Source organism: Nycticebus coucang, chromosome 2, assembly GCF_027406575.1.
Source record: "Nycticebus coucang isolate mNycCou1 chromosome 2, mNycCou1.pri, whole genome shotgun sequence".
Taxonomy (NCBI): Eukaryota; Metazoa; Chordata; class Mammalia; order Primates; family Lorisidae; genus Nycticebus; species Nycticebus coucang.
This window is the reverse complement of record NC_069781.1, coordinates 170,225,657-170,252,651: the sequence shown is the minus strand read 5'-3', so window position 1 is coordinate 170,252,651 and position 26,995 is coordinate 170,225,657. Positions and strand designations below refer to the sequence as shown.

General features: G+C 42.1%; 1 protein-coding gene across 1 annotated transcript in view; it reads right to left on the bottom strand.

The window, feature by feature from the left end:
* Positions 1–11,790, bottom strand: part of PMFBP1 (polyamine modulated factor 1 binding protein 1) — a 54,940-nt gene extending 43,150 nt beyond the window's left edge. The window contains exons 1-3 of the mRNA XM_053554177.1: positions 11,775–11,790; positions 4,125–4,147; positions 3,090–3,161 (exon numbers count right to left, since the gene is read on the bottom strand). Of these exons, the coding sequence (XP_053410152.1) occupies positions 3,090–3,161; positions 4,125–4,147; positions 11,775–11,790 (111 nt within the window). The remainder of the gene's footprint in view (positions 1–3,089; positions 3,162–4,124; positions 4,148–11,774) is intronic.
* Positions 11,791–26,995: the final 15,205 nt, after the last annotated feature.

The window sequence follows — 26,995 nt, the reverse complement described above, 5'->3', positions numbered from 1 at the left end:
CACACGGCTTGTTAACAAAATACCAATGATATACAACTTGAGTCTCTCTAAGTTAAAAGTTAAATGTTCTTTCTCAAGACCAATAAGAATATCCCATTCCCCTCCAGTTTTGGATGTACTCTGAGTAGAAGGCCTGCTACTCCAATTCTTTTGCACCACTAAAAGTTGAGAGTTGGATCTTTAATGTAGATGATCTCACCTAATTTGGACATTTTGCTTGGGCTTAGGGTCTCTGAGAAAATGTCTTCATTAATAAAACAAGAGGTTTGGAATAAATTATCTTTCTTTGAGGATTCCCTGAACCACGTGAATAATAAATGTATTTTGATGGATGTCAACTAAAATTTACCTTTAAAATCAAAACTTGGCTCGGTGCTTGTAGCTCAAGTGGCTAAGGCACCAGCCACATACGTGGGAGCTGGCTGGCGGGTTTGAATCCAGCCTGGGCCCACCAAACAACAATGACAACTACAATAAAAAAATAGCTGGGTGTTGTGGGGGGCACTATAATCCCAGCTACTTGGGGCAAGAGAATCCCAGGCTGGGGCAAGAGAATCACTTAAGTCTAAGAGTTGGAGGTTGCTGTGAGCTGTGACGTCGAGCAACAGCTTGAGATTGTCTCAAAAAAAAAAAAATTAAAATAAAAACTTAACCATTCTCTCCTAAACACCATTTTAAAGAGGTTTCAATGCATTGGAACAGGAGAGACAATGCTGTGGGGAGTGATAAGATGATTCCATGTTCCTTTTTGAACTACAGGAAGTTAACATGTATTAAAAGATGCTGTGTTTACCCCAGAACTCCAGAAAGACAAGAGTTTCTGGGGTCCCAGAAAACCTAATTCTTGCTAATATCTTGCACAGATATTAGCTGTAAACTGTTTATAATCCTATCTACTTTATGAAGGCCAAGTCCCAGGCAGATGCCTTTTGAGTATCAACATGCAGTAGGAACAGATTTAATCTGACATTTCATCAATCACAGTTCTGTAACCAGTCTGGGGCCTGATATGAATGGAGAGTTATAATGCTGAACCTCAGGCACCATCTGATCCTGTCCTGGATTTGAAGTCATTAATGATGGCTCAAATCGCAAGCCCCTAATGCTAGGTGAGTTTTCATTTGCATCCACCATGCCCTTAGATACCCAGTTTTGCTTAGGTGAGGCTGGAACCTGGTGCCTCTGTTTTAAAACATATGACAAGAGCAGCAGCTATCAACTGTCAGGCAATGTGGTGGGTGCTAATCTTGCAGTCATCACCACACTCATGATAATTATTGGAAAATAGGTTATTTACTGAAGCAAATTTTCTCTATTGATTAAGTGGGTCTTTTGTCAAAGAGCATGTCTTCTGAAACATGTATTTCAAAAGAAGGGCAGGAATTTTGCTCTAGGCTTCCAAGTATTGACAGATAGCCTCATGCTTCTTTTTAAGGGAAGCTGATATGAAATTGTGATTCAGGAGCACTTTGAAAGCTCAGAGTGTTGCAAAGATTAAAAATGGCAGCATTCCCAGGGATCTGGCACCTGAACAAGAAGCTTGGGTAGCAGTTCCCAGAATAATTTTGGAGCCAACTAATAACAGCCTAAAGGTCATCTTCTTTAGAAAATTATCTTATTTGTCAGAAGATGAGGACAAATCTTCCACTTTCAGTGGAAAATGATTTTTAACCACCACGAATACCACAACCTTTCAACAGACATCAATGTATGGTGAGAGTCAGGCTTTAGAAAGCATGAAACCATAAAAACAAATATTGCTTCAGGAATTTTTACATTTCATTTGTGTAATAATAGTTTGCAGTTATCTACAGTAATTTCAAGCACTATTATTGTTACTAACTCAATTCCTCAGTTTACTTTTCCATTTATAGAAGCATGGCAGCTTTTCTGCATTGCTTATGATGAGAATTAATGGGGCTTATATAAAGTTATGCTTGTGAACAAAAATTTCAGAACCAATTATGTTTACGTAGCAAAGAATGAGTATATATAGTGTTCTAAATTCCTTAAAAATTGGCACACCTTACTGGGCACAGTGGTTCATGCCTATAATCCTAACACTTTGGGAGGCCAACACAGAAGCAGTGCTTGAAAAGTGAGATCCCACCTCTACAAAAAATAGAAAAATTAGATGGGTGTGGTGGCACGTGCCTATAGTTCCAGCTACTCGGAAGGCTGAGGCAGGAGGCTCTCTTGTGCCCAGGAGTATGAGTTGCTGTGATCTATGATGACACCACTGCACTTCAACCCCAGATGACAAAGTGGGACCCTGTCTCAAAAAAAAAAAAAAATTAGCACACTGTACAGTCTGAGATACACATGGCATATGGCAAAAATCAGCCATCTACGGATTTTTGTTGGCACTTGGGCAGTTACCATAGACTTTCCACCATCATATCCTTGAAGAAATTATTCCACTAGAAGGTAAACGCCATGAGAGTAGAAATCTTTGTCTATTTTGTTCACTGCTTTATCCCTGGCACATGGAGGGTGCTGCAAAGATATCAGTTAAATGAAGAAACGGCCTACTAGAAAATCCATACCAGATCTTTGTTCCCTGCAGAACTGTACAGCAGGAAAGGAGTGAAACACCTGTTGGTTGATTAAAAAGCATATGTCTTGTGGGACAAAATGATGCTAACCAAAACAGCCCCTTAAATCCTTTCTGAAAGAAGTCAAGGAATACATAAACTTGTTTTGTTTGATCAAGATATTAGATTAATCAGAACATTCCATTTTTATATCATTCTCGATAAGAGAGAAAGTTGGCAACAATAGTTAATATTTGTTAAGTGCTTTTTACAGGCATTATCTTATTTAATCCTTATACCAAGCATCATTCATGTTTTCAAGGCAAAGCAAAGGAGCCAAGGAGTATTTGAGTAAGCAATATGCTCAGTCTTACACTGCTAGCCCCATCTTGCTTGAGCCTGGGCTCTCAAACAGTGTGCTTTGCTGCCCATCTCTGCCCATGATACTCTGTGATGCTTATAACTTTAGGAATCTTGAATCATCAAACTTGAAAAGAAGTCCCTTGTAACCAGTTTCAACTCCATGTATGCAGAGGTAGGGTTGGAGAGACTTACCTCATCTTTGATTTCCTTGGCAGCTCTCAATTCTCCCTTCAGCTTTAGCATTTCCTGAGCTTTGTTATAAACCTGAAAAAGTCCAAGTGTTTAAGATGGAAAAAGTATAAACGGGGGTGGCCCTTTAAAGATTTTCCCAGCTGGATCTCTGCCCTCAGAAGAGGGTTTGGAAAAATTTCCTGAACTGTTAGCAATACCCATCGGTTTGTATTTTCGAAAGTGTGTTAAAACCTTCAGATGGCAGGATCATGGCTTTATATCTTTTCCAGAAAGCCACTACTTAGTGGACCTTGGAAAGTAAAAGGTCTGAATTGAGTTTACTTTCTATATTTCTAAGTATTCTATGGTTAACATTATGCACTTATTATGAACCAGACATAATGTTCATGACACAACCTCCTTCTCCCAATAACCTTGGGAGGCGAATACTGTTACTATTCTCATTTTCCTGGGAAGGAAACTGAGGCCCAGAGAGGCTAAGTGACTTACCCAAGGTCACATAGGTTCTTTTATTACTTCATGAGGTGCTTCCATTATTTTTTTAATTATTAATTTGAAATATCAGATGATGTGATGTTTTTGAAGCATCAACTTGTCATAATGTTGGTGCTTATAGAGTTAGGAAACTTGTTAAGTATTGAGAATTATTTAGATAGAACGCCTCCAAGGAAACAAAAGGTTTTTGCACATGTATGTGTGTGTTAAGTATAGGATAATACGTTTGAGGTCATAATACACTGAACTTATTAAAATAATCTAATTCATTATGTTTTTAACTCTTAGATTAGAGGAAATTTCTACCAGGCACTTACCTGCAGGATAGTTCAAAGAATGAGAAGCTATCAAAATACTCATTCTTTATTATGAACCACATCCCCTACCCCTAATATAAGCCAAGAGGAAGAAAGAACGCTGATGATACATGGAATTTGGAATGTTTTATGGAGTAGTATTCTGATTTTCTGCATGGTATACCCTTGTAAGTCTTCATGCACACAGATGCATCATGGGAACGATGATGTAGCTCAGGCTTACCTGGTAGGGATAGGCTAGGGATGCTGCAGTAATAAAAACCCCAAAATTTCAATGGCTTAAAGCTATGAAGGTTTAATTTTCACTCACACTACGGGTCCTTTATGAGTCAGCTGGCTCTGCTCTACATTGTCCTCTGCTGGTGGAACTTCTATTATCTAGTATGTTGCCTGTTGCCATGGCAGTGGAAAGGGAATTTAGTGAATCATATGCTGGTTCTTAAAGCGGAAGTTACACACACTTCTGCTCACATTTCAATGGCCCAAACAAACAAGTCTTTTCTTTGTCCCCCAAAGAAATATAGGAATACCTTGGAGTTATTGTAGGTTTGGTTTCAGACCACCAAAAGAAAGCAAATATGGCAATAAAGTGAGTCACACGAATTTCTTGGTTGCCCAGTGCATGTAAAAGTTACCTTTATACTGTAGGGTAGTCTAATAAGTGTGGAGTAGTGTTATGTCTAAAATAATGTGCATAATTGAATTAAAAAAATACTTTACTGCTAAAAAATGTTGACACAGAAAAAGGAAGTGAGCATATTGCACCAATAGATTTGCTTGACCCAAGAGTTGCCACAATTTGCAGAAAATGCAGTATCTGTGAAACTCAATAAAGCAACACACAATAAAATGAGGCATGCCTGAGTTGGTGAACATCACAAGGCCTTCCACACTAGACACTGCAAGAAGATTAAAAGTAGTGTGGCATAAAACAACATAAAACAAGGCTCCAAGCCACCAAGCTTCTAAACCCGGTTTAGCACCTCCTTTGAGCAGTGGCCTTTGGAAAGGCCCTCATCTCTCTGAACCTTCATTTCTACTACAAGATCTTAAGGTCTTCCCTAGGTCTAAGGCTACTGATTCAGTGTTCTACCATGATGGTCATCTTTGTTTAGTAGGAACTAAAGAATCACACAAAGTTGTAATGGAACAAATGTATCCCGGAGAGTAACATTTCTCTCCAGGAAGATCCATTGGATGATCAGGAGATGTTTCCTAAATCACATGAAATCTTACGTAAAAGACATAAAAATTATTTTCTAGATTATGATGGTTTCATCCACTAAGGAGTTACACACAGTTAGAATTGCAAGGGACGAGAACATTTGGAAGGAAAAGTGGAAGGCATAGATTCTAATATTTGCATGATAAGTGGACCTTGCTAAGTAAAATAAGTCAGAGCGAAAATAGAGAGCTGAGTTTTGTTTCATGAAAGAGATGTAGGAATTATGTGAGTCATTAACAACAGCAGCAGGCAATTTGAAAGTGCTCATGATGAAAAAACTGGAAGGGTTATTTGATAAATTTTGGGTGCATTAGACAGTAAGGTTTGTCAGATGGGTAAGAAGGATTGCTTTGAGGATGTCTCAAATGCTTTATGGAATGATCTCATGGACCCGCACAATGGTCTTTGAGGAGTGTGGCTGGACAAATATTTTGTAGAGGACGAGGCTTATCCCAGTAGGAGATGCTCCTTACCAGATCCCTGGTTATTGGTTCTCTGGACACAGGACTTTGTCAATGTCTTCTCTCTTCTCTCACCCTGTCATTCCATCTTCTCTTCTGTCTCCTGCATCTCTGCTGACACCTTCACCTCATCATGCCTCGTCTGCTGCACCTGCCCAGGGAACTACTTTCCTGTATTCAAAACTCCTGCTATTTGCTTTCCAAAGTAGGCCTTCTCTTGGTAACGGCTGTGCCTGGAAAAAAATTATTGTAGAGAAAACCAAAACTTGGTTAGAGTTTCTAGTGATGTTCTGTGTTTCTCCTCAGCTTATTCTCAGATTGCCAGGAAACACCTAACACTACACCTCAAATGGGTGAATATGACTCAGATTCCTTGTTGAGCCCCATTTTTACCAAATGACAAAACCATATTAGTTATTTCTGAGAAAGTGCCATCACTTTCAGGTTAAAAATTCAACAGTTCATGATTCCCTCAACTTCTTTAAGGCTTCTCCAGAGTGTGGCTAAGTTCTGGGCTTCTGGACTGACTCCTGGCAGCAGGGGCAGCTTCTGGTCCACACTCAGGGGCATCTGTCTCAACTACAGCATGCTGAGCTGTCTTTGCCCTGGTCATACTGCATCATGTTCCTCATGCTGTGGGCTTTGGGTTGGCTGGCACTTTGTCATCCTCTGAAGATGTTCCTCCATGCTCCTAACACAGACACACATGTGTACCCCCAAGTGATCTCAGGCCTTCTCTGACCTGTCCTATCTACCTATGTTTGGCCTTGAAAGGTGCTGAGAGAAAGAGCATAGGATGCCAGGATCTTGTTCATTTTCCTGGTTTTGATCAAAAGTCTCCCTGCCCTTGGATCACTAAATCTATCTGGGGATTTATTGTTTTCCCTCCCTTCTGCCCCATCTCACAGGTCTTACCAGTTTCTAATTCTCTTGCTTATATTCAATTTCTGATCCCTTCCCTTTCCTAACTCAGAAGGGCTTTGTTTAGTTTTGGGATGAGGAAAGAGAAAGGATACAAGTTCAATAAAATACAGGTTGAGCAGGGCAGTATGTGAAACACATCAATTAGTACTTCATAACACCATCTTTCCACAGTGGGTTACACAGATTGCTAAAGGTGGCTCTCTTCCCAAATACAGGAACTGCCTGGGGATATGGTAGACTTATGGCTTTAGAGCAACAGAAGGAAAGGGAAGCACCCTTTTCCTTAAGAGCTGGATGGAGGAATTTCAAAGATCTATTTTTCCTCATATGAAACATGAGGTTTAGGTTTTCAGGGAAAGAGAAGCCATTCAGTTTAAAGTTAAAGCTATTGTTTGGGTGAGGGCAGTCAGTAGAAACCAACTTAGGTTTATCGAGACTCAGCCACGTCTTTCTGTTACTTATGCTGGGTTTTAGCTTTTTCTACAAAGTTCTACCTCCTACCAAGGAAAAAAGTGTGATGAATCCTAGAGCTCTTAATTGGTGAAATGATAAGAAGGTGTTCAGGATTTTCTCTATTTTTTAAAAGTGTGAGCCCCATGAATGGACAGGGAGGCTCCTTGTACACTGACTCATTTTTTACCCAGAGTGTGTGGTTAGAGGCATAGTGTGCAGAGAGCCCTGGAATAAAGAGTCCACCTTCTTGGATCCAAACACAGTTCTAAATGAGAAAATCCTGGTCATGTAGGGTGTATCTAATGGGGGAAGGGATAGGAGGAGATGATGCTGGAGATGGTTTTGCCAGGGTTTAGGGCTCTGCACAGTAAATAGGGCATAGGAACCTGATACCAAGGTCACTGGCTGAGTCATAGTCCAACCCCAGAATTGAGGCTCTTATGGAGAGAAATTAGGGCTAGTTCAGTCTCCTCAGAAAGAGACTTTGGAATGACTGAAGAAATGAAGGTTCATGGGGAGCAGAAGGAGTCCCAGGATTTATCAGACTCTCAGACCTTGTTGAAAACTCCTCCCCATGGCTGTCTCCTTGGGCACCCTTCACAGAGACTGTTGCCAACCCCCAGCTCTCGATCTTCTTTAGTAACAGAACCTTAATTTTATTGGGTGTCCATGTACTCATCTAAAAGACTATCTCCCAGCCTCTCTTGCACCTTGCTAAGCTTTAGTCGATGAGCTGTAAGAAGAAGTATGGGAACTTGTAGGAAATCTTAATGGGAAAATTGTACCTATAGCTCTCTGTTCTTTTCCTCCTTCTTAATTGCTTGCAATGCTGATTTAATGCCTGGTGCTCCAGCAGCCATTTGGAATATGAGGAGATGCTCATACATAGAAATAGAAGAAGCTTAGATCCCAGTGATGTGGACTCACCATGCTGGTCATGGAAAGAGAAAACATTCTCTGTTTTGTTTAAGGAGCTGTATTTTGGATTTTTCTGTTTCACATGGCTGAATATAATGACAATGGACAAAGCACCCTTACTTATGTCCCTCCCAGTGTGATGACTCCCCAGTTCACTACCTACTCCCAGCACCTCCACTACCTGCTGTTTCTGTACATTTTGGAACCCCCGTGTCATTGTAGATCAACTCTTCGACAATTCCACAGATTTATTTCTCAAACCCCCTTCCATTCCTAGACTTGCCTTGGTTTTCTTCACTACTTTCTTTCTTTGCTCAGATGCTTTCTCCCTCTCCACTTCCTGTATGGAGTTGGAGCCAGGGAGGAAAGAAGAGTAACATACTCAACTCAACCCTCCTACTGCTACCACCATTGCCCCCATGTCACTCAATAAAATGTCCTTTTTTGAAGTACACGCTCTATCTAATCTTTGTTGCCATTGTCATTGACTGACATGGAGAAAGTTCTCCCACCTGATTGCCCTATGTCCATCTGTCTGTCTTCATGAAATACGGTCTTTCTGCCTGTCAAGTCACACAACTTCAAGACCCAACTCAATTTCCATTTCTGTTGTCTTCCCTACAAGGACGATGTGTATGGCACCTATGTGCCAGGCACTGTTCTGAATGTGAACTAACATACTTAATTCACATAGCAATCTTGCCAAGTAGGTCCCCTTGTCCCTTACAGTCCTTCATCTTCGTCTCTTTGAACACAGTGATCTGCTTTTACTATAGTTATTTGAGATTTGCTTTGCATCTCTACAAAGGTAGCAGTGGTATACTCTGGTGAAAGAATAGGAGCATATAAACCTTTTTGAAATAATTCTAGATTTCCAGAAAAGTTACAAAAATAGTACAGAGAGTACTTCCCCAATGTTAGCATCTTACATAATTCTGATACAATGATCAGCACTACGAAGCTTGGCTTAGCACCCGTAGCTCAGAAGTTACAGTGCCAGCCACATACACGGGGGCTGTTGGGTTTGAGCCCAGCCCAGGCCTGCTAAACAACAATGACAACTACAACAAAAAATAGCCAGGTGTTGTGGTGGGTGCCTGTAGTCCCAGCTACTTGGGAGGCTGAGGCAAGAGAATTGCTTAAGCCCAAGAGTTAGATGTTGCTGTGACCTGTGACGTCCCAGCACTCTACTGAGGGTGACATAGTGAGACTCTGTCTCAAAACAAAACAAACAAACAACAACAAAACCACTACAAAGCTATTAATAGAACCGTTAATAAAAATACACATAATTGGAATGTCATCAGTTTTTCTACTAATGTTAGAATGTCATCGGTTTTCCCATTAATATCCTTGTTCTAGGATCTGAGCTGAGATCCCATGTTGCACAGGTGTCCTATCTCTTTAGTCTCCTCCAATTTGTGGTAGTTTCTCAGTCTTTCCTTGTCTTTCACAACTGGGACACTTCTGAGGAGTGCTGGCCAGTTGTATTACAGAACAGCTCCCCCAGTTTGGATTTTACTGATGTTTCCTTTCACTTAGTTTGAGGCCATGTTTTTTGGCCAAGAATATCATCCACCCTCTCAGTGTGTCATGTCAGGGGATACATGATATCACCACATCTTATCACCGAGGATGTTAACCTTGGTCATTTGGTTATGTTGGTATCTACTATAAAGTTATTATAATTAAGAAATATCTTGTTAGCCGGGCGTTGTGGCGGGCACCTGTAGTCCCAGCTACTCGGGAGGCTGAGGCAAGAGAATCGCTGAAGCCCAGGAGTTGGAGGTTGCTGTGAGCTGTGTGATGCCACGGCACTCTACCGAGGGCTATAAAGTGAGACTCTGTCTGTACAAAAAAAAAAAAAAAAGAAATATCTTGTATACAAAGGCCCTGTGTTTTTCTCAAACTCTCACCTGCTATCTTTAGCAAGGTGGCTATGGATTGCAATAATCATCGCAGTGGTGTTCCCTAATGAGGATTTTCTATTTCCTTTATTCTTTTTACATTTATTCATTGGAACTCTTCTAGAAGGAAGAGCTGCTCCTTCTTGTATGAATTCACGAATATCTGTTTTATTTTATGGGTTATAATCTTAGTATTTGCTTTGTTGCTCAAATATTCCTGCTTTGGCCATTGGGAGCTCTTTCAGATTGGCTCCCATGCCTTTTCAACAAGCCCCCACCCTTGAGCCCTTCCTACCTCTCCAGCACCTCAAGATGCTCCAGATTCATCCTGTTTTTTTCCTGCCCCAGCCACTTCTTCATGGAATCAGGTCTCAATGTTTTGACTCATGTCATGTAATGTTGGGCATGATAACTTCTCTAAGTCTCAGTTTCTTCACTTGGAAACAATTGGAATAATTACACCTCCCTTCCAGGGTTATTACGGGGATTAAATAAATAACACATGTGGATCAAGGGTAATATTTTAAAATTTTAATGGGCTTCTTTCTTTGCTCTGCCAATCTGCTTCTTGAGTCGCTTTGGGCTGCCTTCTGGTATTATACAACAAGACTCTAGTCTTAAAGAAAGGATTTTCCAAATTATTTCACCTTCTCTCCCCAGCTCAGGCCTCCTCTATCTTCTCCCAGGTTTCAAAGGGCTCAACAAAGAAAGTCAAGGCCTTTAGATGTGATATTATCAACTAGTGTTCTCTTGCATGCCTGCTCTCCAGCAGGAGAAGGGTTAAATACTTTGTGATAACTCCAGCACTGAATTGCCAAGTCTCTTAGCTTCAGCTCAGCAATCAAATGGCATAACCTAATAGAGCCCCTGGTGCTACGGGAAACACAAGACACTGATTTATATTTTAATATCAGTAATTTCCACAAGAGCAACATTTCTGAGTGTCATTTTACAATTTCTGTCAAACGCCAGCTCAGTTTTTCTTAATTCTGTTTATTGTGTCTGAATTTGCAACCTCATCCGCAATGCAGATTCTTGGCTCCCAGGAGAGAAGAACACTTCCATCTTTCTCTGGAATGGGAAGATGGGGATGAGGGGCAGACATGGGCTTATACAATAATTGGAAATGTAAATGAAGTACTGTTTTGTAAGAAATGATTATGAAGTACTTTTAGTTTAAAGAAAGAAAAAGAGGTGGTCCCAAACAAACTTTGCAAGAAAGGACACACAAAAGGAATATTTGGGATCCAAACTGGAATCTTTCCTTCCAGAAGAAAGAGCTGTGTATACACTGCAAAATTGAGAAGAGGGACCCAGTATGGGGGATATCTGGGCACGTTTAGCGTAAGACCATTGCTATGGCCATTAGCATTACTGCAGGTTGTAAAGTGCTCTGGGATCTGTAAGGATCAAAGGTGCAGAGCTACATAAATGCCAGATGTTGCCATTAGGAGGAAGGAACCTGGTTCTCTCCTGTATTATTTGAACATCTAATAAAAGAACAAAGCTGGTGCTGCTGGCACCTAACCACCTTTCCCACTCTGTGTGCTTAAGGGGTGGGGGTGCATCCTGAGGCCCCTGGGCCCTCTCATGCCCAGTGTGGTTAACTCCACTTTCTGCATTGGCCACTTCCTGGAAAGTTCACGAACAACCTCCTGGAAGAACTCAGCATAATGCTCTTCATTGAGGCCTGGAACTTAGCTTTGACCAAAGAGTATCTCTCCTTTGGTTGTTACAGAAAGCAGACAGTCAGAAGCTGGGCAAGGCCAGTGAAGCTTCTTGTGTGAATGTCACGTGAGGCCTTTCTCACACAGGAGTGTTGTCAGTCTTCTGATCCTTCTCCCCGCCACAGGCCATCGCTCTGGTAGGCCGTAGCATGCCCAAGACATTGTTCTGCCTCCCGTTGGTGTTAAGTCCTCCCACTTTTCACCAGCATCCTTTAGTTTCATGCACTCTAAATCCAACATCATGTCTCATTGCCAAACCTCTGGCAGAAGCCATGTCGAGTTTCTCAGTGGAGCTATCGACCACATTGACTGAAGCCGCAGCACCGTGTTTCTCGCCGTCCAAAAGGGTAAAAATAACAGGAACAAGTTGTCGGAAATGAAATTTCAATTCATCCACGCCCTTTCTACACTTCTGCTGCGACTCCCAAGCAGGGATCGATAGTGTTTAGACAGCCAAGGAGATTTTTTCCCCTCTTAAAGCACCAGATCAATAGTAAAAAAAAAAAAAAAAAAATCCTTCGGCTTCTGTATGTGTTGTAGTAAATGTGAACAAATCAGAGGCCTTTGGCTAAACGGATTGACTGAAGGCGGCCGCAGACTGGCGCTTTGTAACTAAGAGCACGTCAATGGCGCAAGTGGCAATGAGGGAGGAAACCCGGGTGCTCCTACGGTTCCCATAAGGAGGCTTCAAAGGGAATTTCTGTTCCCAAAATGAATGGAAGAAATGAAAAGATTTCTGTGCACCATGGCATGGGGCGTGACTTTAAAAAAAATGAGAAATACTCACTAAGGATTACTGACCATTACAGGAGTGTGTTCTCCTGGAAGACAGGTTGGACTGTGGGCTACTCCACACTTCTCTGCATTTTATCTTTTGCTTCTTTTCTTTTTTTTTAAGCTGTTAGCTTTTTCTCATTGCTTCACAAGTTTTCTCCCCATGATGCTGTCCACCTCTCAAACATCTCCTAGAAAGATTCTGGACCCTGCGCATCGGGATTTCCTGTTAGCCTGACACATTTATTTTTCCAATCCGCCTGGCTCCTTATTTGCCACCCCTCATGTCCCCTGAGGCCTGTTTTATCTCCTCTTGTTAATCCTGCTAGTTATGTGAGAGGGAAATTGGATCGAAGCTCAATTCTGATTTTCTTCAAATGATTTACCCACAAGCAGCCTTCTCCTCCCATTACGAAAATTTTCATATTTTATCATGTCCTTCTTCTCCACCTGAGATAAATAGCACAGCATGCAGATATCACATGGGTCGGAATGACTTCCCACATGTGGTCTTTTTGTTGCAAGAACCAATGGACTCCCTCCCTAATCTTGGGTTGGGAAGTGGAAGATTTCTGAGGTGACTGGTCACAAAACAATTTCCTTAATTTTGCTGAGAAAAGCCAACCCAGGGACCCAAAAGACTATCACAAAGCTGGTCCACCTTTGTGGGATTAGAAAATTATTCAGGTCACAAAACCCAAGAGTGAAATGCTGTGAATATGTGAGTGCTGACCTTCATTTATGAAAGACTTGTTATTCTTACCAATGATTTGTGCTAACTGCTTTAATGAATTGATCATATTTGAAACAGAGTGGTGTCTAAACATACTTTTAAAAAGATAGCAAGTCAACATGTATTAGTTTAGATAATACAGTCTTTTATGGTTGATTTAATTGAATAAAAAAAAATTTTTTTGAGACAGAGTCTCACTTTGTTGCCCAGGCTAGAGTGGTATGGTATCAGCCTAGCTCACAGCAACCTCAAACTTTTGGGTTCAAGTGATCCTCCTGCCTCAGCCTCCTAAGTAGCTGGAACTAGAGGCAACTGCCACCATACCTGGCTAATTTCTCTCTCCTCTTGCTCAGCCTGGTCTTGATCTCCTGAGCTCAAGGGATCCTCCCACTTTGGCCCAAATAAATGTTTAAAATCATGGATAAAAGAACTGATTCTTGCAGATTGTGCTTTAAACAGAAGCTTCTCATGGAGTCACTTCCTGCCTTGTATGAGCCCATACTTTTCACAAGACCTATTTTCCTTTGGGTCATTGGCCTATCTCACAGGTCCCCTAGAAGAAGAGACATTCATGACAGTCACTTCAAAAGTCAAGAGGTTAGGTGATGGCAGGAAACATTGCTCTCAGTGAATATTTCCAAAGATGAAAGGAGTAAATATTTAGAAACTATAAATATTAACTTATTCTGTAATTCAAAAGTGCTGAGAACCTGGTATGTGTTAGGCGAAGCAGAAATATACAATAACAAATATAATTCTGAGTGAGCTGCCTCGTCACTGCAGCCTCTCCTTCTCATGGTTCTTCTTATCAGCATTTTAAAAGTTTAAATGTTTGATATGTAACATAGTCATGTTTGTTCTAACATGTGAGAAGGAGATGGGCTGGTTTCCATCTGTCCCTCACATCTACTCTCGACCCCTCTACCCCTTTCTCTGTGTGCCCCAAGAGGTGGACCCTGAGCTATATCCACCAGCTCTCTTTCACTCTGGCCTCTGATCTTGGTGGGTTTGTCCAGTGGGCAGCATCAGCAGGAGACCAGAGGGAGGGAGGCCTGTGCCCTGTTGCTTGTGCCCTCTGCTCCTGCCCTGGCAGGCTGCCAGAGTAACCAAGACTTTGGGCTCTTGGGGGCCTTCTCCATGCTGCTGCCACTTCTCTGCCCCTCCCCCCGCCCCAACCCCTGGCCCCTGGAGATGATCAAGGCCAACTCTTACCACGTGTGGGCACTGCAGGATGCCTTGTAGTTCCTTACACCATGCTCACACCTTTATGCCTAAGTCCCTTTATAAAATATAAAGTATTTATATTTATACTTTATATTTTGTAAAGTCCCTTTACAAAGTCCCTTTACAAAATATAAAGTATTCCACAAATCATTCAGCCTGGGCATACCATCTACCTCCTATTGGGACCCTGATTAATAAGGTAAGTGGGAGAAAGTATTATTAGCACTTGTCTTAGTTTCCCAGGGCTGCTGAAACAATGCGCCACAACCTCGGTGGCTCAGAACAAGAGCCATTTGTTGTTTCACAGCTCTGGAGGCTTGAAGAGCTCAAGAGTGTTGGTTGGGTTGGTTCTTTCTTTTTTTTTTTTTTTGTAGAGACAGAGTCTCACTTTATGGCCCTCGGTAGAGTGCCGTGGCCTCACACAGCTCACAGCAACCTCCAACTCCTGGGCCCGAGCGATTCTCCTGACTCAGCCTCCCGAGTAGCTGGGACTACAGGCGCCTGCCACAACGCCCGGCTATTTTTTGGTTGCAGTTTGGCTGGGGCCGGGTTTGAACCCGCCACCCTTGGTATATGGGGCCGGCGCCCTACCGACTGAGCCACAGGCGCCGCCGCAGGTTGGTTCTTTTTGAGGGCTATGAAGGAGAATCTGTTCTCTGCTTCACTCTTATCTTCTGATAGTTTTCTGGCCATCTTTGGCAGTCCTTGGCTTGTAAACTTGTCCCCCCAACCTCTGCCTTCATCTTTACACAGCGTTCTCCCTGTGCCCACGTCTGTCTCCAAGTTTCCCTTGCATAAGGTCAACAGTTATACTGGACTAGGGGCTCACCGTACTGCAGTTATCATTTCATCCTAACTAATTACATCCACAATAAACCTATTTCCAAATAAGGTCTCATTCTCAGGTTCTCGGGGTCCAGGACCTCAACACAGGAATTTTGGGGAGACATAATTCAACTTGTAACAGCAGTTAAACGTGTGCAAGTATCTCTTATTATACCAGGAAAAGAAAATCCTCTCTTGCCCTCCTCCATCCACTGCCTTCTCTCTCCTCTCTTCTTCTCACCACTCGTCTTCATGAATGACTTGTCTGGGTTTGCTTTCTCTTTATATCTCCCTTCCCACCTCCACTCTGGAGGCAGCAACTCTGATCAGCCAAGGTCAACATTTCGTTGTCCCATCCAGTGGGCTCATTTCAGTCGTTATTGTATTTGACAAACTTGACGCTGGTGGCTACTTCCAGATATACTTCCTTCCCCTGGAAACATTTTCTGTCCTTGGTTTCTGAGTCTCTGAGTTTCCCTCCTCCTTTTCTGGCTGCTTCTCAGTTTTCTGGGCATGTGTGTCTCCTTCTGCCCATGCCTGAAAGGGTCCTAAGGTTCCCTCTTGTCTTGTCCTTCCCTTCTCACTGTATATTCCCTCTGGTCCATTCCCCCAGAGACCTGTTTTCAGTTACAGTTCACATGAGGACTGCTTCCCACAGTCTCCAGTGAAGCTCGCCATTTGGAGCTCCAGAGCTCTGCACGTAATTGCTGTGCTCTACATCCCACAGACCTGCGACCTGCCATTTCAGCAGCTCCAACACTGAACCCGAAACCCTCTGCTCCAAACTCGCTTCTCCTCCTGTGCCACCTATTTAACAAACGCACATAGCATTTATTATGTGCTAGGTACAATTCCAAGCACTTCACTATTAGGCAATCTGCAAAACAACTCTGTGATGGAGGGTTATTCCAAGGCACACAGAGGTTAGGCAACTTGCCCAGGATTACACAGGTAGTAGGTAATAAAGCAGAGATTCAAACCTAAGCAGCTAGATAGCCCAACTCTGAGCAATGCTCTACGCTGCTTCAGTGAAAGGGACCACCCACTCCATTTGTTCAGAAATTTGAGCACCGTTTTGGTTCTTTTCACTCTCTTTTTCTCTCTCACTCACTTCAACTCCCAGACTTTTCATCCCATCACTTACTAACTCCTGTCTCTCACACCACATAAATTTTCTACTGGCCCTCTTCTCTTCATTCCGAATCTTGTTGCTCATTCCTCTAGCAACTAGAGATAGGATCATATAATTTGCTGCCCTAAAACTTTTCAATAATTCTCCATTGTTCTCATGAGAAAGTACAGACTTGATTTAGGATGTCTTCCTATGTCCTCCTTTCTGATCTTTATCCCTTCCCTTCTTCACACCCCCAACCACAGATCTATGGGTTATGCTGATTATTATTGTTTTAAATAAAGATTAACATGGTTTTTACTTTGAACTTCACATATAAAACTGTGATTTTGGAAATGGAAGAACAGAATACTCTTGGAGAGTCTACTCTCACTTTTCTCCAGAATTGCTGGCTTTCTGACAAAGTTTAGTGGACCTATCCCATCTCTGTATATTGGCTAACAGTGACAAGCATCCGGTAACATATCCAAATGTATAAACAAATCCTATAGAAGTTTATTATGCACCAATTCAAAGCAAAACAAAAAACAACAACAAAAAAAGGAACTTAATTTCTGAAGAAAGATTTACTAAAGTCTGGTGGTGGGCGAGATTTAAAATCATCATTGGGACAATACTGCATTTCTGAAAGTTTCATTTTCTTCAATCATTAGCTAAGTCTGTAGATTACATTTGCTTACGGTGGGCTCCAAGAACTGTCCACATTCAACTGGTTGGGTTAAAGTGGTCTGAGGTTCTAATCAAGTAGCAGGGACTTGGAAATCTTTTGGGCCTAAACAACTTCTATCGTCTAGGGATCCACTGTGGATCCTGTAGGATTATTTATCAAACATTTCATTTGTAACCCTAAAGGGTCAAGGTGACATGAAGATAGATCTGATTTTGGAGGTGAGTGAGTGAGTAGACTGTATCAAACCCATTTCTATTTCAAAGTCTTTTTCCTGAAGCTGTTCCTCAGTGATCAGGTCGTGGAAGGGAAGGGAGAGTGAGGTGGGTACATATGGGCGCTGCTATTGTTATGTTGGAAAATACTTTTTGATGAACAGTCATTTCCATCCACTGCCGGAGGGTGTTGATAATGAGCAAATTACCTTTTACTCCCTCTGGTGTGGATGTGAAATTGGCTATTAATAGAGTCGCTAATGCTACTGGGTTAGCATGTGATTGTTCTATTTTAAGCCAATTTAAGTTATATTTGGGGAGTAGCCAATCAGACATCTCGCTAAGAATATGGGCCCAAGTGCAGCTTTTAATATCAAGAAAGCTGCCTCACCTGCAGATGTGGCTGTGAGGGGAAAGTGCTGAGCGTGCGGTCGTTAACGTGAAATCTTTTAATACGTTTTTTCTCCTTTGTATGAACAAGAATGGTTTCATTAGGCAAATACCAAATGTTTTCTTCACAAGAATAGGGCCCATTTCAAGCCCCAATAATACAGAATGCCATCAGCCAATGATGTACTTTGTTTAATCTAACAATGGGTTAATATCAATCATTTCATTACCACTTGTTATGCAGAGAAAGCTTACTAGAAAATGAAGTGTTCAGAAATTAGTTGAAATGAGCAAAAAAGGTGGGAAATTTACTGAGTTATATGCTCGATTGGGCTAATTAAAGGTACAGGTGGGTTATGGGAATCTCTTTGATTTCTAAAGCTGCTTTCTGGGAGAGGGATGGTGTAGCTTCCCAAGGGCAGGGGGCACGGCTTTTTCTCTCATACATGTCCCCTAGCCCTTTCCTTAAAGCACTATTGCCACCTGGTACCTGGTGGGTGAACTGAGTGCATTAGTTGGGAAAGTTTTTTCATTAAATAGAATATTCTTGAACAAAGCACTGTTGATGGGTGGTTTTCATGTTTTATTGGTTTTTCATGTTTTAAATATAAAGCTTATTCCCTCTACACAGAGAAGGAAACAGGTATGAGGATGGAAAATAAAACACACGCGATGTGCTGCAGAAAGGTGCAGCATGCCATTCTGGCTTAGATTAATAGGGTTTGGCACTGTTACGGCTCCATCACCTGATCAGTTTACTGGGCTGAAGAAATGGTGGGAAGGGAAAGTCCTGGTGCCTAACAATACCCCCAAGCTCACTCCCTGCCAAAATCCCTCCCAGGGACATTCTAGATCCATGCTCCCTAATTACCATTAACATCCGCAGCCATGGAAAACCCACCCTTGTGGTCTTCTGCCCATTTAACAAACATTGGCTGAGAGCCGCCTTGTGCCAGGCTGGGATTCTGAGGGCACTGGGAGGGGGTCTCTGACCAGGGGAGCGTAGCGTGTGACCGGAGACACTTACCTACCCTGTTTCTCCAAAAATAAGACATCGTCCGAAAATAAGACCTACTTACAGGAAAGATAAGACGTCCTCTGAAAATAAGACCTAGTGCATCTTTGGGAGCACACCTTAAAATAAGACACTGTCTTATTTTCGGGGAAACAGGGTAGAAAGTATAGAAAGTGTACTATATGGTGGTAAGTGGGCTAGTGAGAAGTGATTAAAAGCTTAGGCATTTGGAAAACACGTTTAGTGTTGACTTTTGTTTTCTTAAACAAACACACACATAATACTTACAACGTGCCAGAAGCCACTCTACAGACTTCTCAAATATTAATTAATTCACCTAACAATCTCAGAGGCAGTCACTATTTATTATCTTTATTCTACAGTTGAGGAAACTAAGGCATGGAGACAGTAAGTTACTTTCCCAAGGTCACACAGCTTATCAATGCAGAGTCAGGATTTGAACTCACACCATTTGGCCCCAGAGTGCCTGCCCTTTGCCACTACATCCCGCCTTCCTTTTAAGCCAGTGCCTGAAAGACGAGTGGGATTTGAGCAGATTGGGAAAAGGGGAATGGGGGAGAAGAGGACTTCAGGCAGAACATTCTAGGCAAAGGGACAAGCTTGTCCAAGGGCACTGATGTGTGACCATGAGGAGAAACCTAGCAGTCAGAGTAGTGCTCTAAGAAGGGTGCTGTTGGGGTGGAAGTGCCAATCCTGGAGGGATGGGAAGAGAAAGGGGGCTGGCAAAGAGGGCCAAGGAGTCCACGGAGGGAAAAGCAGAGGAGGACTGTCTTCAAGGCAGAGAAAAGGCAGAGAGGAGGCAGAGAGATGATCCACAGTGTCAGGGGCTGCAGAAGTTCAGGTAAGATCAGGAAGACCAGGTCACTCTTTTGGAGATTAGGAGGCCACTGCTGATCTTAGTGAACACAAGGTGGGTCCGTTAGAAGACTACAGTCACGTGGTAGATGATGGGAAGAGAGAGTGATGGGAATGTTTTTCTAGAAGTTTTACAGTAAAGGTAAGGGGAACAAGAGAAGGAAAAAAGAAAGGGAGAGAAGGATAGAGTAGAACACAATGGAAGGGAAGACGGTGAGCCCAACCTAGAGCCAGAGGCAGAGGGAAGAGCAGAGAGTGAGAGGCTGAGAGAGGTGAGGCTGGGGAGGCGAATGAAATAATTAAGATGGAGGTACAGACCCTTTTCCCAGCATACCCTCCACCTGAGTGCTCTTTAGGATAGAATGTAATTATATTTATTTCAGGCAATGGAGCATAACATAAAAAGGTTCAGATGCAGATTTTTTTTTTTTTTTTTTTTTTGGAGACAGAGTCTCACTCAGTTGCCCTGGGGTTGAGAGTCATGGCCTTATTGCTCATAGCAACCTCAAACTCCTGGGCTTAAGCAATTCTTTTGCCTCAGCCTCCCTAGTAGCTAGTACTACAGGTGCTCACCACAACACCTGGCTATTGTTAGAGACTGGGTCTCCCTCCTGGTCAGGCTGGTCTCGCCTGCCTTGGCCTCCCAGACTGCTAGGATTCCAGGTTTGAGCCACTGCACCCAGCCAAGATGCGGATTTAATACATGGGGATTTATAAGACATCCTCGATGGTGAGGACTTGGGGGGAAGACCTATGCGTCCTTAACAGAGCACAGGCATAGAGCAGGTTCTTAGTATGTTGTTGAATGAATAAATGGTCTTATTTACATTTTTATTGTGAATATTATTAAAAAAAGGAACATGGCACTGATTTTAAAATACTTGGAAATTCAGTCATAAAAAAATGAAAACTTTATGGCTTGCAAGTCATTTTAGGGCATGTTGCAAAGACGTATATCCATCCTGCCTGAGGCCTTGAGATAATAGGACCATTACAGAATTTCTCACTGGGTCATCAAAAAAAGTTTCTGTTCTCATATTCCAGCTACTTTACAGACAGATTCTGTATTTTATTGAAGGTAGGAAAAATAAGTTGTTTCTGAAGCATAGGGTATAAAGGTGTTAAGAAAATGTAAAACAAGGGGGGTGGGGCCTTGGTGTTGTGTCACACTTTATGGGGGCAAGACATAATTGCAAGAGGGACTTTACCTAACAATTGCAATCAGTGTAACCTGGCTTATTGTACCCTCAATGAATCCCCAACAATAAAAAAAAAAAAAAAGAAAATGTAAAACAATTTTACTAGTGTCTTGACTCCTAATTTGGATAAATGTTTATTCTCAAAATGTTCCAGCATTATCCTTCTTCTTCCAGAAAGGTCAGGCATATGCCACTAAAAATACATTCTGTACATTTGAGAATATTTTTCAAGTGATTTATTGGGTAACATATGGACTATTTATTTAAATATATCTCTTATTTCCAGTAATGCTACAACCTCATTAGAAGTGATTTGGCTCATTGCTTAAGCAAAATGATTCAGCTATTTAGGACTACTCCTTTAAAAATAGGCTATTTTCCTCCAACATTTACCAGAATTGAGGATCTATTTTTAGCAAAGAACATGAGAATGGATAAGGTCATAGCCTTGAGCCTTAGGGAATTCCTCCAGAAGATATGTCTGTTATATGTTCTGGTTCCTTTTTCTCCCTCCCCAGTTCTCTAAAGGGGAGGAATTCTCTTCCTGAGCTATGACGGTGCAGACACCTCTGGGGAACTGTGGAATCCTCTAGAGAGACTCTGTACTGTATTCTCAGTGGCAGGCACCCAGCCAGTAAGGTGCCCGATTTCACTGATTTCAGCAGTGAAAAAGTGCTTATGCTCTTTGGGGACATGTGAACACTATTTGGCATATTAGGAAATGAACTTTGATAACTAGTGAGTGTGTAATACATAACCCCCCCGCTGTAGCTGATACTCATAGAATATATAGAATTATGACGCAGAACTATAAAATGCACATGTGTGATCCCTCTGGGAGCTGAAACATCGCCAATATGGTGGCATCTCGTTCCTTGGACCCCTGCCTCTCCCCACGATCCTAAATTTTATGTTTATTATACATCTGATAAAAAATACTTTTTATTACATATGTATGTACCCCCTTCAGGGGAAGGAGTTGGAGAGAGACAGAATCAGAGACAGCAGATGAAGGGAGGGAGGGGAGGACGGACACACATGGACACGTGCACTCATACAGAGAAAGAAGGCCTAAATAGTTTAAGGCCAGTGTAGAAAATGCGAAAATTCCCTCAGCTATTTTGTTCTATCTAATGATCCAAATTCAACTCGTATAGGACATTAAAAAATGTTATCGTATTGAAAGATTTAAAAATGTATTAAATTTAGTTGGTGTACATATGAGGAGAATGGCAGTTTCATTTATTGTTTGTAGAGCATTAATTGCCTCTTTTCTTGAAAGTAATTTAGCGATATGGAAGAAAAGTCCTACAAAAAGTACAAGTGAGCAGGCAGTTCTCCTTATAGGATTTTATTCTAAGGGAAGAATAGAATAAGTATATGAAGAGGTTTAAGGATGTTAACTGCAGAGTGACTGCTGATAGCAAAAAGAAACCAGCAGAAATGATCTAAATGTCCAAATGTTATTGGTTAAGTAAATATGTAGCAATTTAAGAGGATGGAAGGATGTGTGTATTACAGTGAGTGGAAAAAAACAATTATACAGTGTGTATTTGGACCATGCTGTAGATAGGACCATTCAATTTTTATAAAAATAACTTCTATATTTATATCCATGGGAGACATTATGGATGCAAATGCACTAAGTTTTATAAGCAGCAATAAGATTTCAGGTGATTATTGTATTATTGCTTATCTGCATGTTTTGTTTCTCTACAAGAATAATGTATTACTTAATTTGATAAAGTAAAAAAAAAATCGTTGCCGTCTATTTATTAAAGAGAAGGTTTGGACATTTTTGATACTGCCTATACCATCCTTAGCCATCTGGGTATTATCTTGGATAATTAAAAAAATCATAGATTGATACTTGCTATGAAGACCTTTTCTCCCTCACTGTGCTCTTTGGGGATGTCAACAGATTTTATATCAACCTAAAAAACAAATATAATTACACAACCCCCAAACGCATTCCATACAATACAGTGAAGCATCTGTGTTATGTATGCCCCAGCTCCAGACTGTCACCACCACTAGCTAACTGCACCTCCCCAATGTTTTCCACAGGGCAGGTTGATATTTCTAATTCCATCTGTCATTACAACATCCCCACAGGGTGGGGAGAGTATATAGTGGTAGATACAATAATTTTCAAGGCTACATTTTTTTTTTTTTTTTTTTTTTGGTAAAAGACTGGTCAAATATTTTCATTTTATGGTCCCTGGCCTTTGGAACCATTGAAAATAATGGTCATTAGTTCAGCAAGTTCATTAACTAATTCCCTGAAGGTTGGGGAAGGTGTGTTACCTGGATCCGCTGATTTACATATTGTACCATGTTTTCAAGTATTCCCTTACCTGGTTTATTTTAACAGCTATATTTAAAAGTCTTCATTACTTCCTAATTATCCATGCTCCCTTTCCTTATTTTTTCCTGGTAAAGAGCAATTTAAAAGAGCAGCTTGCCATCTCTGCCACTCAGAGTCACCATTAATTTCCCTCTCATTTATTAGTCCAGCCACTTATCCCCTTGCTGGCTCCTCCCTGGCCTGCTGCTAACCTTCCGGCAGCGTCAACTCATTCTGCTTGCTCTGTTGCTGCTCTTATGTTTCCTTGATGAGCCTTCCAAAGAATTGGCACATTCTTCTTTTTTTTTTGGTGCTTCCTCATCCTTTCTCTATTTCAGCAGTAGGCTTTCTTCCACCCTTAGATCTTTTCAAGGTCCTTTGTCAAACAGCTCCTTGCATTTTTCTTTCTTTCTTTCTTTTTTTTTAAATTCAAGGCATCCCAGGCCTTTGTGGCTTAACTGTGATTCAAAAACTTTGTGCCCTTGCCTGTAGTGCTATCTCGGTTTTTTAATTCACCCAAATTGGGTTTCTGAAAATCTTTGAACTGGAGCAAGTTCCTTAATGTTTTTAAATACAGAGATCAGGTCAGATCACCTGGGCAGTGGTGTCTACTGGTCAATAGTATCAAAGACCATTCACAGGAGGGAGAGAATCCGTAGAGATGTGAGGTCACTGTTCATGCCTTGGGCAGGAGATAGACATTTTCAGACCCAAATCCATCCTCGACAAGGAAGCTAAAATACTGCTGGTGTTCCAGGTTGTTGACATTGAACTTGGTGTCCTGGGCAGAGACTACACCTTGGAAGGCAGCCAGCTTGCTGTTTAGAAAGACACGGCTAATAAATGCTGCTCAGAGTTCCTCTTCCCGTGATAGTTTACACTAGTTAATGGAATGAGAACAGGTGCTGAATTTTATACTCTTCCATTTAGACGTGTCCATCCACATGCTCTGTTTTTGATAGTGGATGTAGGATCTGTTGGTGAACACATGATCTTGGGACAAATTCCATTCAAGTCTGCACAGTCATGCTATGCTGTTCAGGTCTCCCTCGAGAGCAGTGTTCTTCAATCTTTTCTATCTCATGGCACATTTGAACCTATAGTTAAACTTCTACAGCACACTTAAATTATGTTGATCAAAAAAAAAAAGAGAGAATATACTTACCGTGCTTTGAACCTTCTTTTAAAAATAATTTAATTAATGCTCTTTAAAAATTTTCGTGGCATACCTAAGATGCTCTCACAAGGTTGAAAAATCATTGCTAGAGTTTAGAGAGACCCTGTCTCTAGGAGGCAGAGAGCTAACAGCCTCCAGCTGTGAGTGTCTCCAGGGCAGCTCTGGCAAGTGACTGGGCATAGTGTGGCCCCAGGGCTCTCATTTTCTGGCTGGTGCAGGACTCCTCAACACACGATCTTTGCGCTGGATTGTCCTGTTGGGCCGGCTGAGCTGTTGTCTGAGCTGCACTGCGGTCTGAGGCCACTCCTACCTCATCTTCCTTCCTTCCCCCTCTCCTTTTCACACACGTCAGCCCTGCACTCTCTGCCTTCTCCTGCTTCCTCTCTCCTTTATCTTTCAGTAAATCTCTTGCACTTCTAACACCATCTCAGCATCTGCTTCTTGGAGGACTTGAACTGACACAAGAACCCAGCCCTCCTTTAACCTCCCTAACCACTCCTGCCTCCCCCCTCCATCCCGCCTGGCATGAGCCAGCCATGTGCTCTTTCATGTTACTCTCTGGAAAACTCACATGCTACAGCCACAGAATGCATTCCAGGTGAAACGCAAACAAAACTGGGGGTCATCCCCAGTTTGGGATTACTGTATACACACCACTCTTCTCATTCATCAGTGTGGATAATTGATCTTATTACACTTTGGTCAAACTGGACAGTTCCTGGGAAAAGAGCTTGTACTTAAACTACGGCAGCACTAGGTGATGCTGCTGCCCCACGCACAGGCTGCAGTCTGAGCGAGGCTTGGGCAGAGCTGCTCTGGATGGGGGGGAGGGGGGGATTGGAAGGGTCTGTCTTTCCTTGGCTGGATAGGACATACAGGTCTATAATCCACCCCAGAATCTGGAAACATAATTTCTGGGTCAGTGATTCCAAACACTGAAAGAGTATGTTACTAAATCAATCTCTTCTCTGTCTCTCAGAGTTTACTGAACTCTGTGTGTGTCTGTGTGTAGGAGTTCTGGGGAACTCTCGAATTGATTCAAGAACTAACTGTGGTTGCTTTAACTTCTCTAAGCGCCCACCAGTTTACTTTACAGAAACGCTCAGACTTTGGGATCAACAGAACAAATGAAAGTTCAGCGACCCCCATCTCCTATATGGGAGGATGAGCAATCTGAGTGGTATTGACCAAAGTCTTTATCTAGAGTTCCTCAAAAGAGTTACATGTCCAGGCAACACTCACTTGTGTTACAGGAACAGGGAGACACAGACGTGGCACCCAGGCTTCTTCCATGCAGGGTGTCTCTTCTGCTGAATATAGAACAGGCACTTCTCTGGCCAGCTTTCTGCCTTTAATGCTGCCATCTTGGACGCTCCCTCTCCACCCCTTTAAATGCCCGGTCAGCAATCCATAAACATTGCATTGGTCTTGTAAATCCTTATAGGCAAAGCTGCTGAGTGGGACTAAAAATTTAACCCCTGCAATTCACCGCACCCCCAACCAGTGGCATCTGATCTATGTGCACAATTTATTCTTGGAGCAGCTGGGTTGGCACATTGGTTAATCCGAGTTTTAAGAAGAAGTTGCTTTCGGGTGGCACCTGTGGCTCAAGGAGTAGGGCACCGGCCCCATATACCAGGGGTGGCGGGTTCAAACCCAGCCTGGCTAAAAATTGCAAAAAAAAAAAAAAAAAAAAAGAAGAAGAAGTTGCTTTCTTACACCTAAGATGACTGTTTGGTTGTACATAAAATACATTCATACAATAACAGGACTAAATTCATTTGTGTCTCCATCGGGGAAATCTCTGGAACAACATCCATCAATCTACTCTTTATATTTCTCTAACATTGCACAATCTTTTTTGGTCCCATTTTATACCAATAATGGTTAGGAATTTCCCAGAAGACTTCTGGCCCAGCACCTCATACACAGATATTAGCAGGGTGTCACTGGGGTCATTTTTGAAAGATAGCCCTAATATTGCTGATAGGCTCCACAATCCAAGTGCAGTGCTACTGAAATTTACTTGATTGTAAGAATACAGATTCCCAGGTCTTTCCTCTGCAGATTCTGAGTCAGTGGGTCTAGGGTATACTTGGGAGCATGTATTTTTTTTTTTTGTAGAGACAGAGTCTCACTTTATGGCCCTCGGTAGAGTGCCGTGGCTTCACACAGCTCACAGCAACCTCCAACTCCTGGGCTTAAGTGATTTCTTGCCTCAGCCTCCCGGGGAGCATGTATTTTAAACAAGCAGCCCAGTGACTCTTTCAATCAGGCAAGTTTAGAAAACACTGCCTCACTGTACAAAGTAGGGTCTAGCTATGAACCAGCATATGATTCCACTCAGACTCAGCAGAAGCAACAATGCTAAAAAAGGTCATGGAGATTTTAATAGCTAGAGAGAGAATGGTCTGTGAGTCATGGGATGTCCTCACCAGGTAATTGGGCACCTGGGGTCATTGTAGCCACCTGGAAGCTTCTGATAGAGAAAGCATTATAGAATCTTTTATTAATATATTTAATGTGCTTGACTAAGGGGAAAAAGTATGGAAAGCCAAGAGGCCTTGTTAGCAATCTTTTGTAGCACATGGCTAAGAAATAATGCTTGCTTTCTCAGGAAAGGTTTAGTTTAACCCTTGGCTGTCTTTCTCCAGGGAGAAACCAGTGGAGATTTACAAGGCTAAACAAGGAGGCTTTCTAAGAGGGCTGGGGGTTGGTGGGACTCCATGGGACAGGCCTGGGAGTGCATGGAAAGCCACCTGCAGCTCTGTAAGGGAACGAGGTTTTGGCTTCCACTGGAGAGCGCAGTCTGCCATATTCTGTCCCAGCTGTGTTTCTCCTCTAGAGGGTCATCCTTGAGAATCTCTGCAGATACGAGAATACTGACCCACCCATTGAGAACTCC